Raw genomic sequence first — 14,854 nt, 5'->3', positions numbered from 1 at the left:
CCGCAATTCACAGGTTAATAACATGAATATTGCAAGAATATATATATATATATATATATATATATATATATATATATATATATATATATATATATATATATTATAGCAAATGAGGATGTATTTAGAACCGTGTTTTGCAATGTTACCACGGCATCTAAAATTGTAGGACGCTGCACAGCGTACAAGGATAGTAGATTGTATTGATAACCCCACAATACACAAAAAGAATTTAAAAATACAAAATTAAAAAACAAATAACTCAAGCAGCACTACAATGTGCAACAGTTTTATCCGCTTTCCCAGCACATATATATGAACGAGCCCTAAATGCGTAATCTTTACCCAGGTTGTGCGAGGTGAAAATCATATCGACCCCATATTAAAATAATTTATTGGCTCCACATTACATATCTGGTACATTTACACTGATGCTGTTGAGATACTCCGTCGCACACACACATAAATAAAACATACTACAGACATACAACTCACAGCAGAGATCAGACACAGCACGGATGGAGCCATGTTAGCATACCCTGTTTTACACAGTCTCAGAACTGCACCATTTTTTGGGAGGTCGGGAGTGTGTCCAGCTCTTAGGATGCAGCAGGTCCGTGAACTTTGCACAGATGTTAAAATAGTCGCTTTGTAGTTTATAGGAGCTTACAAGATGCGCACTACAAAAACGCAGACATTGATTTTGCCCTCCAGCAGCCTTTATAATCCTGAGCAATGGATTTCAGCATAGACCACCCCCAGGAGGGAGTAAGGGGCGTCTCTCAGTTCTTCAGAGACCCAGCAGAGGTATAAAAGAAAATATGATTAAAGTATCACATTGTTACAGGAGTTACAACTTGCCCTGTGGTTGGATGTCCCGGCGTGGTCTGGTGAGCCACGGAATAAAAGAAGTCAGTGCAGAGTGGTGTTATTTTGATCGTCCAGTGCAATCTTCCCCAGAATCTGCTGCTCCAGCTCATTGTTGTTCACTGGGAGCTGAAAGAAGTTCATTTCTGCCGCTAAAGCAGCCATTGCCGTTGGGTCCTGCCCAAATTGTGCCCGAAGCATCATGTCCATCTTTTCCAGTCGCCGTTTCAACCTTTTGGCCTCTCGCTCCCTTACAAGTCGCGCTTGCCGCTTCTCCGGCGACTCGTTGGCCCGTTTCAGCCGCATGGCCTCGCGATCCCGCTGCAGGCGTCTAGCCCGCTGTTCATCGGTTTCCTGCATCCTCTGTTGCCTCTTCGCTTCCCTGTCCCTCATTCTCCTCATCTCTCGTTCCTCCGGGGTCTCGCTGTCGCGCCTGCTCTTCTTGGCAGTGCGCTCTCGCTCCAAGCGCTGGACTCTGGCCTCCACAGGCTCGTTCTGTCTGCGAGTTGCCCACTTGCGCCCTGGGGGAGTTTGAGCTGCCATCATCTTCCTATAGGCCACACAGTTATTGCACACGAGTAGTACTCCGGCAGGGTAAACGGCGTTGAAGTCCAGATTTTTCTCCTCCAAGCCGCTGGAGTTTTTGTGGTTGTTGTTCCAGGTCTCCGACAAAACCTCTGGTAGTTTCTCACTGAAAATACAGCAAAACATATCCATATATAAGACCAGCAATACACAGCACAAACAGATTTAAAATTGGAAAACCGGAGGAAGAATCCCACCACTTAAACTGTGTCCGGTTGGGCTCATTTCTGGGTACTATAGTAACGGAACATCAGATTTTTCTGCAAACCTCTATGGAGTGCGAGGAAATATCTATGATGTTCTATCGTTGTGGGGAAACTCCGCAGGGAATTGAACTGGCCCCTATGAATTCACAGTTTTTTGGCTAGCAAATATTGATTAGTACTTATCTGACCAATTAAAACAATATGACACCCTTTCTATTAAATGGTTGGGGCTGTGGCATACTGCGATTTTTGTGTTAATGGAGCCAAATAACACGTACTGAGCACTTTGTCCAGCTGTAGTTGACAAACTGCCTATTAATTTTCTTTTGTCCACTAATTCTTCAATTGGATTTACTTTTGTTAATATAGCTTCTCCCTCTAGTTTCATTGCACGCTCTCCCCCAAAAAAACACTGTATGTACAGGAGAGGGTTGAGAGTCACAAGTTATCCTAATAGATAAAAAATAACACAAAACACATAACAGTGCACCAAATAATTTAAAAGACTTGTTGAGCCTAAAATGCAGTGAAATATACAGGAATCATTGAGATCTGCTGCCTATAATTCAAATTTATAATAAAAAAAAAAACATTTAATAATGCCCCACTCACCTAAAACACAAAATTCAACACTGCTTTCAACCAACCTCCCAGATTTCTCTAGTCAATGGTTTACAAATTTTTGGGGACATGGGTCGTTTCCTGTTCATAAATCCACAAAATAAAATGCAAAACATTCACCACTACTCTCTTGCGACTCCCTCTGTGCTCCAGCAGGGGGTGCTAGACTCCCCAGGATAATTCCTTTGACAGTCATTATTACTGCGGCTTGCTCAATTAGTCCCCAACTGGACTAGATGAATAGAGGTCTGCAATGTAACCGAATCCTGCTACTGCTCTCACCTGTTGAAGGTAGCATGGCTGGAGAACTGAGCCCCGCAGACAGCACAATTAGAATGCTGATCCTCTGAATGTATAAGAAGGTGACGCCCCAAGGAGCCTGGAGAGCTGAGTGCGCGGCCACACACCGGGCAGAGGTAACTCTTAGCGCTGACCACGGCGGCTGTGTGCTGAAAAGAAGCAAAGAAACAACCCATAAGTGTGGGATAGAAAACCATGGAGTAAAGTTGGGCTAGTCTACATGAGTGGATGCACGACCTGCCCAAGTTACGTTGTATCACTCGGCAGAATCCCCAGGTAACAATCCAGAAAACAAAGAAGTGCAGCTACACTGAGCTCACCTACCTGATATACGTGAGTGATCAGCTGCTCGTGGCTTTCACAATCCAGCTGACAAAGCGGGCAAATAAACAGCCCAGAATCCAGGTGACCGTCCAGAGCCTCAGGAATCTTAAACGAGAGACAAACGGTACATTATTATTAATCATTTTGTGTGACTTATCAGCTAACGTAATAACAAATGCTAATTAAATTACAGGTTAGGTCCAACCCCCAAGGTAAGATCTCTGTTGGTTTCCATTCAGGCTTCTGTCAGATAGGAAGCTCATCAGTTGAAGTAGCTCACCTCAACTCATTGCTCTTTAACCCTTCTTGATTACATTTTAGTGGGGTCATGAGTTCGATTCCAGACCATGGCCTTAGCGGTATGGAGTTTGTATGTTCTCCCCATGTTTGAGTGGGTTTCCTCCGGGTGCTCTGGTTTCCTCCCACACTCCAAAAACATACTGGTAGCTTTATTGGCTTCTATTAAAATTGACGTGTATGTGTGAGAATTTAGACTGTAAGCTCCAATGGGGCAGGGACTGATGTGAGTGAGTTCTCTGTACAGCGCTGCTGAATTAGTGGCGCTATATAAATAGATGATGATAGTGAATACATGCACCCTTACAAGAACTGTAATATCTTATTTGTTTAACTGTGTTTAGCACGGGGGAATATATATTATGATGGACACAGTTGTGCACAGTGGTAGCAATCCAGCCTCACAGCGCTGGAGTCGTGAGTTCAATTCCCAACCAGGGCCCTATCTGTGTGGAGTTTGTATGTTTGCCTCGTGTTTGCGTGGGTATCCTCCGGTTTCCTACCACACTCCAAAAACCATACTTATAGGTTAATGACTAGTATCCACAAGGCATGACTTATATTTATGAGGTAGGTGCTATTTTCTAGTGAACGGATAAGTCACTTCCTCAGGAACAATGGATAAGCCCATAACCTGGTACCTCCACAGCTTGTAGGTGCCTGTTCAACTTTATACAATAAGTGTCTTTAAGCGTCACGTCTTACTAACCATATTGGCGTGGCCTTGCTTTCCTTTCCTCCTACTGACACCAGGCTCTCCTTCTTCTCTCTCTGTGTTGTCTTCTTCAGAGGCAGCGGATGACAGCTCATCAATTGTGGTGTCCTCATCGCTGTCGCCTGAAGCACAGGAAGGATTCACATTACGGCAATGATATCAAACGAAAGAGAGAAAAAAGAAGGAATTCAGATGTAATCTGCTGTAATGAGTCTTCAGTGCACAATTAATGGGTACGATAATACCGGCAGGACAAGAGAAGAATGCCAAGTTGTGATAAGATTTACGGATTTGCCCTACAGGCATTTCTTAGCTTGGTACCACCAACAGACAGAATAAGGGCCCTTCCTCTTCTCCAAATAGAACTGGAGAACGGCTTAGAGACCCACGGAGCAGGGCTGAAACTTCTCAATGAAGAGGAGAGGTGCAAGTACTTTATGATAGGGGAAGGGGAATACGTCTACATTTATAAATAAAATAAAAAATTAATTATTATTATTAATGGCACTTTAAAGCTAGGCACTAAAGTGCTGACATTATAGATCATTTTTGTGGCCCAAAAAATGACATTATAAAACATCCTAAAATAATGCAATCAATATTAATCCAGATACGACTGAGACACTTTTGGTTTAGTAACAGGCAATACAGGAGACTGCTGTCCCACATCACCCTCCACATCCTGCCCCAGACTCACTGCTGCTTCTGTCATTTTGTTCCATCTCAGACGCTTCCTGTTTAATGAGCTCTGTTTTCATCATTGCTTGACGAGCCTGCTCCAATCCAGCAAACATCTGCTCCCCTGCCGAGGGAAAGAACAACGTGTTACATGGACGAATCAAGGTCCACCCAGACCGGGTGCAATCGGAGTATCAGGAGGACACAAATGCTTCGAAACGAACAATGAGGTTTCATTATACAATCAGGACACTTGCGTTATAATCCGATCCTTTTCAATTCGATCCTTTTCGCGCAATTCAGAAAATAAATAAAAATAAAATGTCAACATCTGGACAACACCATCAATAAGAAGCATCAGTATATGGCAAAATATATACTTATATTTTACCTACACATGGGGGGGGATTCAATTGGCCGCATTTCTGTAAAAAGTAACGCGGCCTGTGCTTTATTACCATTATAACGGTAACAGGGCGCTTCAATACTGTTATTACGGTAGATTCAACGCCGGCTGTTTGCTTGCAGCTCCCTGAGCCGGGGTTAAATTTACCGTAATAACGGTATTTCAGCGCACATAATAGGTTCAACGCTGTGCTACTTGGGGGGGAATTGTATTCACCCCATTGTGTAGGGGTGGGCTATTAAATAGTGACATCCCTGGGGAACCATGCCAAAAAATCTTTGGGTAAATTGTCAGAATGAGATATCCGTTACATGGTTTATAAAAAAAACTAAAACAAAAACAAAGACACTTTTTTTGCTTCACAATCCAGATTTGTGAACACAGTACACACACAACAAATATCACTATGGCTCGGTTGCTACGTCTCTCTGTCCCTAGCAACCAGGACACAATCTCCAAGTACCGGTTGCCGGGGTCATACAAGCATAAAGGAATAAAACCATTGAGAAGGAGAGTGCGAGAAGCTAGATCTCTTCAAAGTATTCTAACTTTATTGACTACACCTTGAACCTTCATTTCTACACCTTTCTTATCCCCGACACCTCCTAGAAAATGCCAAGTTTGCACAATGCCAAGCGGGAAGAATCCATGTGACCAACATGCAATAGTAAAATCAACAGATATGCGATTAGGTCTCCTGGGCTAACAAATGGCCCTTTGTAAAACATATAGAACTTATAATACACAGTTGGATCACAGCCAGCATACACCAGTAGTGACACGCTGAAGCCCTTGTTTGCCACAAATATACAACTTACCCAGCTGGCGATGTATCTTATAAGGCTAATCATGCAAAGGTTCGGGCAGGACATTATCCCGTGATAGGTATAGTAGGAACATTTTAATCAGTAGTAGAGGATTATAACTGATAGAAACGGAGAGAGGACACAGAAATGAGAGCGCCATTGTTATAAGCAGGCGAGTACTCACAATGTACTTTATTTGGAGTTGTCTGTTTCCTCCGGGACATTTTACGGGCACTGCCTCACTTCCACGCTGTCCCTCTATACAGAGCAGCTCTGAAATTGTGAGGAGAGGGGGAATTAAAAAAAAAACAAAAACACATTGTTAAAATATATACATGGAGAGACTCCTGCCAATATTTGCCTGTTACATTCGCAGAATAACAGTACAGAATGTTTAGGAACTTGTAGATATCCTTAAAGAATATAAGAAAGCTCTTAAACAGTTATCCCTGCGCGCAGGTTAAATCACATTTTTAAAAAAATATGTAGCCCTATCTAGAATCTTGTGTAATCTACATTATTATATATATATATCTATGCAAGTACATTAAAAAAAATATGCCGTGCAAACCCTTATAAGTTTACTTTTAACACTGTCTGTTTTTATTAATTAATTATCTGGTATATACTTACGGATTAGGAATACAGATTTATAATTAATCATTTATAGGTGTAATAGATAACTTGCTGTTTTGGGTGTTTAATTTTATGGGGGGGTTTTTATATGTTCTGAAAAAGGTCAATAAAAATGATTTGACTTAAAAAAACAAAACAAAACACTAAAACCAAAGCTAAAATGTGAGTGGTTTGAAATCAAAGAGAGGGACTTGTTCCTCCTACAAAACTACATAACCTTCATAAAGATTTAAAGAATTGTAATCTATATTGGCAAATTGGGGGTTATCCCCCACTGCTTATTACCTGGGATTCCAAAACCAGTGGCAGGACAGGGGTGAGACATTTGGTCAGACATTGCAAGAGTGTGTACTCTCCGCAAGATCACGTTTTATCGTACCAAAACACATCACATCAGTCGCTTTGGTTTCTAAACATCCTAAAAATCACGATCAAAGATGGACCAATGTCTTTTCAGCAGATGGTTATGAGAGATGAAGATCACAGATCTGAAGGTAAATCGTGTAGGTGTGTACACATGAATCAGCATGATCATCGGGACTTTCAATCGTTGGTGAAATCGGTACAGAAATTGTATCTGAAGTACGACTGCATAGGTGTATGCCCAGCGTTACGCTGTCAGGTGGAAAATTTCACACAGGATTCGTAAATAAATTTTATACTATTAACAATCATAACCTTTGAGCAGAAAGACACAAATTGTAATGACCAAAAATCTCCTGTACAGTTTGCTCCTGCTAAGAATGGAGGCTGAGGGCTCGTTCCCACCTATCTGCTGTTAATTCAGTTTTCAGTCGCTAACACTTGAATAGCCATTAAAATAGGATGAATGGTTTCTCAAGGACTTGTTCCAACCTTTGCATTGTAAAATTTTAACACAGCACAATCTATTTCTCACTTGTTATCTTGGGCTTCTAGTACAATAAATTGCATCGATAACAGCACAATGCATGAGAACTGCATAGATGTGATATTTTTAATACTTTCTATTCGTTTTTTGTTTTTTTACTAATTTTCTCAGGGCATATAAGGTCACATAACTCCTACATAAATTTCAGAGCTGAAAGACACAATTATGGTCAGACATCAGACCAACCATGTAAACGCTCTCTCAAAGTATTGAGAGGATACTTGGGATTAAGGTTACTTGCAGATGAGAGTTCATCATCATCGATTTATTTATATAGCGCCACTAATTCCGCAGCGCTGTACAGAGAACTCACTCACATCAGTCCCTGTCCCATTGGAGCTTACAGTCTAAATTCCCTAACATACACACACACACACACACACAGACACACAGACAGACAGACAGACAGACAGACAGACAGACAGACAGACAGACAGACAGACAGACAGACAGACAGACAGACAGACTAAGGTCAATTTTATAGCAGCCAATTAACCTACTAGTATGTTTTTGGATTGTGGTAGGAAACCGGAGCACCCAGAGCAGTGATGGCTAACCTTTTCAGCTTGGTGTGTCAAAAATCGGAAAAAAGTGTAGCCTTCCTTGGGTCGCGTGTCATTTCAATAAAAAAAAATAAAATATATATATATATATATATATATATATATATATATATATATATATATATATATATATATATATATATATATATATATATATATATATTATATGTCATTGGGCTACAGGGTGAAACCAGATACTGGCCACATTAAAAAAGTAGAGGAATCCTCTACTTTTTTAATCCTATAATACAATATTTATATATAATCACACAGCTCTGCATACCCTGCAGGCTGACCAGAAATTGAGTCTTTTGTCTATTAATAAAAACACTACATAAGATTGATTGTGGCAGGATCTGAAGCTATTTTACAATTTAATATATGATATATTAAGTGCAAGCCTTGACCGTGCCCCAGGGAAGCCAGCCAGTGATGCCGGGAGATATGCAAGGGAGGAGCAGCAGCTCCATTTCTCCGATGGGGAGTTGTACAGCAGCCGCGGCGCTGTCAAAGAAGCGTCCGCGGCGGTGCTGCGTAGAAAAAATATTTGGTATGTTTAAAACAAGCAGTTTGACCGACTTGCCTGGCGTGTCAGTCAAACTTCCTCGGCGTGTCACGAGTGTCATAGGTTAGCCATCACGGACCTAGAGGAACCCACGCAAACACGGGAAGAACATACAAACTCCACAGAGCTAAAGCCATGGTCAGGAATTGAACTCATGACCAATGTGCTGTGAGGCATTAGTGCCAACCACTGAGCCACTGTGCTGCTGCTTATTCCAAGGGTTTAGGCGCTACCTTTACTCCGCAACGCACCAACATTCACATTACAACTATATAAAAGTCTTAAGGTGGGTCATGTGATTGGCCACACCCATGGTGATATCTGTCAGCCTGGGTATGTGACTGGATAGAGTACTATCTAGATTGTCATTAAAATGCAAGTCGGGATAATTACCATACTAAATGGACTGATTACCGTGCTAATAAATCAACATATGGAAGCCTCTCACGAGCTACCCAAAAGGAGGAAGGGGGCAACAGGGCGTTACTTAGGCTTTGAATAGCCTCCGATTAACTAATGAGCGACAGACACCACTATGAATTTGGGTCAGATTTTATATCGAGAGCAGAGGTAGCCATTACACAACTTTTTCCTGATGCATTTCTTTTCTAAAAGTTCCTGTTATACAAAATTTAGGCAAACGCTTAATTGCAATTTAGAGTTATTAACACGCATCCATTAGCGAGAAAACCCCAGTTGTGAAGAGATGTCCTAAATACTCTTTGTAACACACATCTCAGGCATTATTTAAATTATGGGCTTAAGATCATATGACATTAGTCACATGTGATAATTCAGAGTCAATTAGGAAACTGCCTTCAAAGCTGATAACTTCCTGTTGGCTGATGAGGTGACGTGATGCTTTTTAGGAGCTCGGTGAGCATGTCCCAGACAGTATATGGGCAGCTGTCAATTATTAATATTTATGCCAGCCAAAGCCGTCTTAAGTATTGGTGCTGACCATGTGCATCCCTTTATGGCCGCAGTCTACCCGTCACGTTATCCTGGTGGAAGTAACCATTAGGCACCAGGTCACAAAGCACACGTCATCTCAAGCTTTGTTCCACAAACAATGACAAAGAGCTCAGTGTACTCCAATAGCCTCCACAGCTCAACCAATAAGACCCCTTTGGGAAGTGGTAGAATGGGAGATTCCAGGCAACCGCGTGATGCTATCAGGTCAACATGGATCAGAATCTCTAAGAAACGTTTTTTTTTTAATACATTCCACGAATAATTCAGGCTGTTCTGGGGGCTTCTACCCGGTACTAGAAAGATGTACCTGATACAGTGACCAATGAGTAGGTTTATGTTGTCTTTTCAGATATCTGTTTAATTTCACAGTGTTGTGTGCGATTTAACAGTGTTCAACTGGCAAGCAAAGTTGTTTCCAGAATATCATTTTGTGTCTACCATTAACACTTAAACTTGCATATAACCAGATATGATACAATAGAGTCTATCATAAGAGTTGCGGAGGCGGATTTGATATCGCAATGTTGTCTCCATGGCACAAAAGCATATTCACAGCACAGGTAAGTAACTGTGCAAACAAGATGGGACTATTAGCTCTATCATGAGTTTCTGAACTATGTATGTGTGTATGTGTCTGTAATAAAATTATATATATATGAATGACACAATTATATATATATATATATATGTGTGTCCTACTCAGAAGAGTCAGGGCTCTACATTTTAGGCAATCAGCATTCTTTGTTAATAATTTGCAATGACTAAAACAGGTCTATCCTGGAAAAAATACATACAGTAAAGTAAAATGTTAATTTGAGTCAAAGGGGAAACCTTATGGAGCAATTCATGTATATTACACGTATGGGGGTTTCTAACTTTTTTCAATGTTATTAAATTATCTAGAATAAGTTGATCCTCTGTACTCATCTTTAGCAATATACTAAAGAAAACTATGACTTTTTTTTAATCCCATAGAACAGTGTTTCCCAAACCCAGTCCTCAGGGCCCCCCTGACAGTGCAGGTTTCCAGGTGACCAGTGATATAATTATACCACCTGTGGATGTTTCACAATGTGTCATTCATAATGATTACACCTGTGCTCCAACAGGAAGAGATGGAAAACAAGCACTGTTAGGGGTCTCTGAGGACTGGGTTTGGGAAACACTGAGTTAGAGCTACATTTAAATTCAATTTATTATCCACTCTCTTCCCAAAAATAATACTCGTATACAGCCGGGATCTCTGCAGATTACCTTTGGCACTCCGTCATCGCAGTAGAGATTTGAGAACATCTCTTAACTTTAAAGTTTAGCGCTGCCATGTTTACGATGATCATCAGATGTCCCCGAATATATGTGTGCCGAGACCCTGTACATATTGGAGAAGCCCCCCCCTTCCCCCAAAGTACTATTAATGGGAAAAGAGGAGACATGAAAAAACCCATTTAAACCAAACAACGCCAACCAAAATCTTCCCCAGCTGGCCAGTCCCTAATCTCAATTATGAATTAATTTAAAATTTCACTACAATTATTGCCAACACAGGTTGACTCTTACCTCCACACATCTGTTCAAGGCGAGTACTCCCCAATCAAGAGTAGCTTTATTAGATACAAAGGGAAGTCACCTGACACTAGCTACAGCGAGAACCTGCTAGAGTGTCCCTGCAATAGTTAGTGCCTTTCTCCATCACATGTCAATCACTGCCGACCCCAGCAGATTTGAAGGAGAGAATGATAAAACAGCTGGAGGACCAGGGGTGCCCAAGTGCAGACAGCTGATTGGCCATTCCATCATCACTGATTCTCCCCAGCTGTTTGAATGTTCCCCTATCTAATACTCTGAACCTTAAGTCCTCTCAGCCTCTGTTAGTCCTAGGACCAGGCCAGCAGCAATCATAGGCTATCAATGGGGGAGTCAGGGGAGGGAGAGTTGAAAGCCTCTTAAAATAGTGATGAGGTTCAGCTCAGGTTATTGCAACTGGGAAATAGTGAGTAGAATTGTCAGTGTGAAAAATGATCCTGGTTACCTGGTGTATATCACTATGGCACCTTTATTGGCTAGTGCATCTATAACAAACACAAGCATCATCCCCTATATGCCTCTAACCTCAGATAATAATCAAATATGAACAAGAATTGTTAATGTTTCATAAATAAATATATTATGTATATATATATATATATAAAAACAAGATACCCAGTATCCTTTAACTGTAGCACAAAACATGCACTGATTAGATTGCCCAGTGTAAGCCTTCTGTATGGCAAATCAGCAGTATTCTCTGTATGCAAAAAGAGACAGGTTCACCCATAAGGCTGTAAAGTGCTTATACAGCTGCAATACACGAAGCACCATCGATCTGGCCTTGCAAAATAGACAACTGCAGGTCGGGTATATTTCATGCATGGTGCAGGGCTGCACAGACCCCAGGCCGCGCCCTGCACTCTGCATGTCTCATCAGCCTGCTGCATGAACAGGGGGTGCCTGGCTGCCTCCCTGGATACACCTAGAAAAACCAAAACCTTTCAATGGGTAACATCTCTGCAGCCACCACGGGTACTTACATGCATGGTCCCGGTACCCCCCGGACCGGCCCCGGTGCCCGGGTGTGTCCCGACTCCAGACAGACGGTAAATGCCGGATTCTAGAGGGAGAGAGGCCCTCTGATGACGTCACGGTCATGTGACCCAGCCTGGTAATGAGGATGCTCTGCCCAGGGTGTCCATGCAGTGCAGGCAGTGTGCAATTCTTCATGTCCTTATTACTGACCCAGGAGGCTGATATATTATATGTGTGGCACTGTATGTGTTAGTGTCAGAAGTAACTATTCCATATACACAGTGCAATAGACCCAGAAGCCCTGGTAAATATAATTATTCTTGCAGGTGTAAGAACATCTGTAAATGTTTTGTGTGTGTATATATATATATATATACACACACACATCATCACCATTTATTTATATAGCGCCACTAATTCCGTAGCGCTGTACAGAGAACTAATTCACATCAGTCCCTGCCCCATTGGAGCTTACAGTCTAAATTCCCTAACATATACACACAGACAGACTAGGGTCAATTTGTTAGCAGCCAATTAACCTACCAGTATGTTTTTGGAGTGTGGGAGGAAACCCACGCAAACACGGGGAGAACATACAAACTCCTCACAGATAAGGCCATGGTCCAGTGCTGTAAGGCAGTGCTTTTTTTTTTTTCTGTAAGAATAAAGGTGCTGGAACTCACATCACGTAGTCAATCACTGTACACACACCCACACACGTCAGTTGTATAATGAAACATAACGGTCGCCGTCCGCAGTAAGCACTCAGCGCACGATCACATGACCAATCACAAGCTGAGCAGCGCCACAAGCCGAGCGGTGCCATCACAACAACCAGCGCGGACAAAGTGTGTATGTGTGTGTGTGTATATATATATCATCACCATTTATTTATATAGCGCCACTAATTCCGCAGCGCTGTACAGAGAACTCGCTCACATCAGTCCCTGCCCCATTGGGGTTTGCAGTCTAAATTCCCTAACACACACACACACACACACACACATATGCAAATAGACAGACACACAGACATTTATATATATATATATATATATATATATACATATATATATATATGAAATAGAAAATTACCCAGCTGGGGTAATATACAAGTGACTGGACTCATTTCATATTCTCTTATGTGACATATAAACGCTGTCTTTATTTTTTCGTACATGTTTATTATTTTTTATTTGGCTTTTAAATGTCTGCTGTCAGCTGAATATTCATGGGAGGAAATAGACATTTATTTCAAGGTACTGATAACACATGATATTATAAACCACACTAACCCCCCATGATTTGTTTTTGTGCAGGCTGAGTAGTACTTTTTGTGGGTGTGTTTCACTGGATTGTGAGCGCCTGACGGTTCTGTTTTTCTCCTGTGCCCCTGTGTGTAGCCGTCAGAGCATTGAAGCCTTTGGTCAATAGAGAGCTGGCCGACAGAGCAGCAGAAATTTGCATGAGGTCCATAAACAATATATATACAATATATAGATACTTTCATTTCTATATGACATCAATGGGCCAATTTCACCCCACCAGGCATAGAACACGTCTATCCCAAAGCTCACTCAGGGCTAAACTTACTAAACTGCGGGTTTGAAAAAATGGAGATGTTGCCTATAGCAACCAATCAGATTCTAGCTGTTATTTTGTAGAATGTACTAAATAAATGACATCTAGAATCTGATTGGTTGCTATAGGCAACATCTCCACTTTTTCAAACCCACAGTTTAAATAAATATACTCCTGTCTTTTTTTCCCCTCTTTTCCTCACATGAGGATTCAAAATGTCTCACCGTGCTCTCTCCAAGTTGGGGTTGGCTTGTAACCGTTCCCTGGTGGAGTCCTGTGACTGACCACATCCCGGGAGTTTAGATGTAGCAAGCGTCAAACAATTTTTTTTACTGCTGGGCAGTTCTGGAATTTCTATATTACACTTTGGGAAACGCACTGGACGTTATTCTATGTGTTTCCTTAAGCAGAGTTGCATGAATTAAGTCATGTAGTGTTAAGTGTTAGTTCAGATCCAGCGCTACCATTGGACGAACCTATACAGTTGTCTAAGGTACCAATGGCCAGGGGGCGCCTAAAACACTGAATGAATGACATAATGTTTTAAATGCCCCCACACGGGGGACTGGACACTGAGAACTCCCAAAAATTCAGGAGTCTCCCGGACATTCCGGGAGAGTACACACCTATGTCTAAATGTCTGCACTCCCTAGACTTGTAAAATGCTCTGCAGATACTGTAATGTATTTATCAGTATTCACAGAGTACGTCTGCTGGCTCTTCACTTGTATGTCTGTTCAGCTGCTGTATTATCATCCTGCTGATCAGACTCTGTTGTGAGTTAACACCGAGTGTGCTGGACTACAGTAAATACCATCTCTATGTATATGTCTCGGGGCCATATCCACACACACGCCCTCTCCTCCGTATGTCCTCACATTCTGAGTGCATATATAAAAGAGTCCTTTATTACCACTTCCTCATTGCTTTAGAGAGAATGAATGGTTCGTGGTTATGTGCTGTGCACTCAAGGATACCTATTAAAAATAATAAAGTTTTGTTTTCCTAATTGTAAGTAAACTGAACCCCCCTTGCTATCACTGCAGTCATTAATATAATCTGGCAGATATATAATTTTCAATAGGTATATAGAGTAAATTGCAGGACCGTCCTATTAAATGTCAATCTACCTGGGCCCCTGGTTTAGTTATTACGAGGCCCCTGATTAATCTCCCCCTCCGCATGGTTTTATGCACCTTTATCCTTAACTGATTTGTAGGACTACGGAATGGATGAGACGATGGAACCGATCTAGATTTCATC

The 14,854-nt window shown here is 41.5% G+C and overlaps 1 protein-coding gene across 1 annotated transcript; it reads right to left on the bottom strand.

The window, feature by feature from the left end:
- Nucleotides 1–368: 368 nt before the first annotated feature.
- On the bottom strand, nucleotides 369–12,149 carry ZNF821 (zinc finger protein 821). Its single transcript, XM_075189132.1, has 7 exons — nucleotides 12,019–12,149; nucleotides 5,987–6,075; nucleotides 4,610–4,714; nucleotides 3,907–4,034; nucleotides 2,901–3,005; nucleotides 2,559–2,725; nucleotides 369–1,555 (listed from the first exon to the last, which is right to left on the bottom strand). The coding sequence occupies exons 2-7, from the start codon at nucleotides 6,024–6,026 to the stop codon at nucleotides 910–912; spliced, it is 1,191 nt and encodes a 396-aa protein (XP_075045233.1). The 5' UTR covers nucleotides 6,027–6,075; nucleotides 12,019–12,149; the 3' UTR covers nucleotides 369–909.
- Between the last annotated feature and the right edge of the window lie 2,705 nt (nucleotides 12,150–14,854).

Source organism: Mixophyes fleayi, chromosome 10 (assembly GCF_038048845.1).
Source record: "Mixophyes fleayi isolate aMixFle1 chromosome 10, aMixFle1.hap1, whole genome shotgun sequence".
Classification (NCBI taxonomy): Eukaryota; Metazoa; Chordata; class Amphibia; order Anura; family Limnodynastidae; genus Mixophyes; species Mixophyes fleayi.
Note: the sequence above shows the minus strand (reverse complement) of the source record. Positions and strands in the feature narration are given on the sequence as shown.

Bases quoted from the DNA above. Each gene is read 5' to 3' on its own strand.
- ZNF821 (XM_075189132.1), bottom strand. From the start codon at position 6,026: ATGTCCCGGAGGAAACAGACAACTCCAAATAAAGTACATT. The intron at 4,715-5,986 runs GTGAGTACTCGC...TTCCCTCGGCAG, and splicing joins AACTCCAAATAAAGTACATT to GGGAGCAGATGTTTGCTGGA. The intron at 3,006-3,906 runs GTTAGTAAGACG...CTCTCGTTTAAG, and splicing joins AGCAAGGCCACGCCAATATG to ATTCCTGAGGCTCTGGACGG.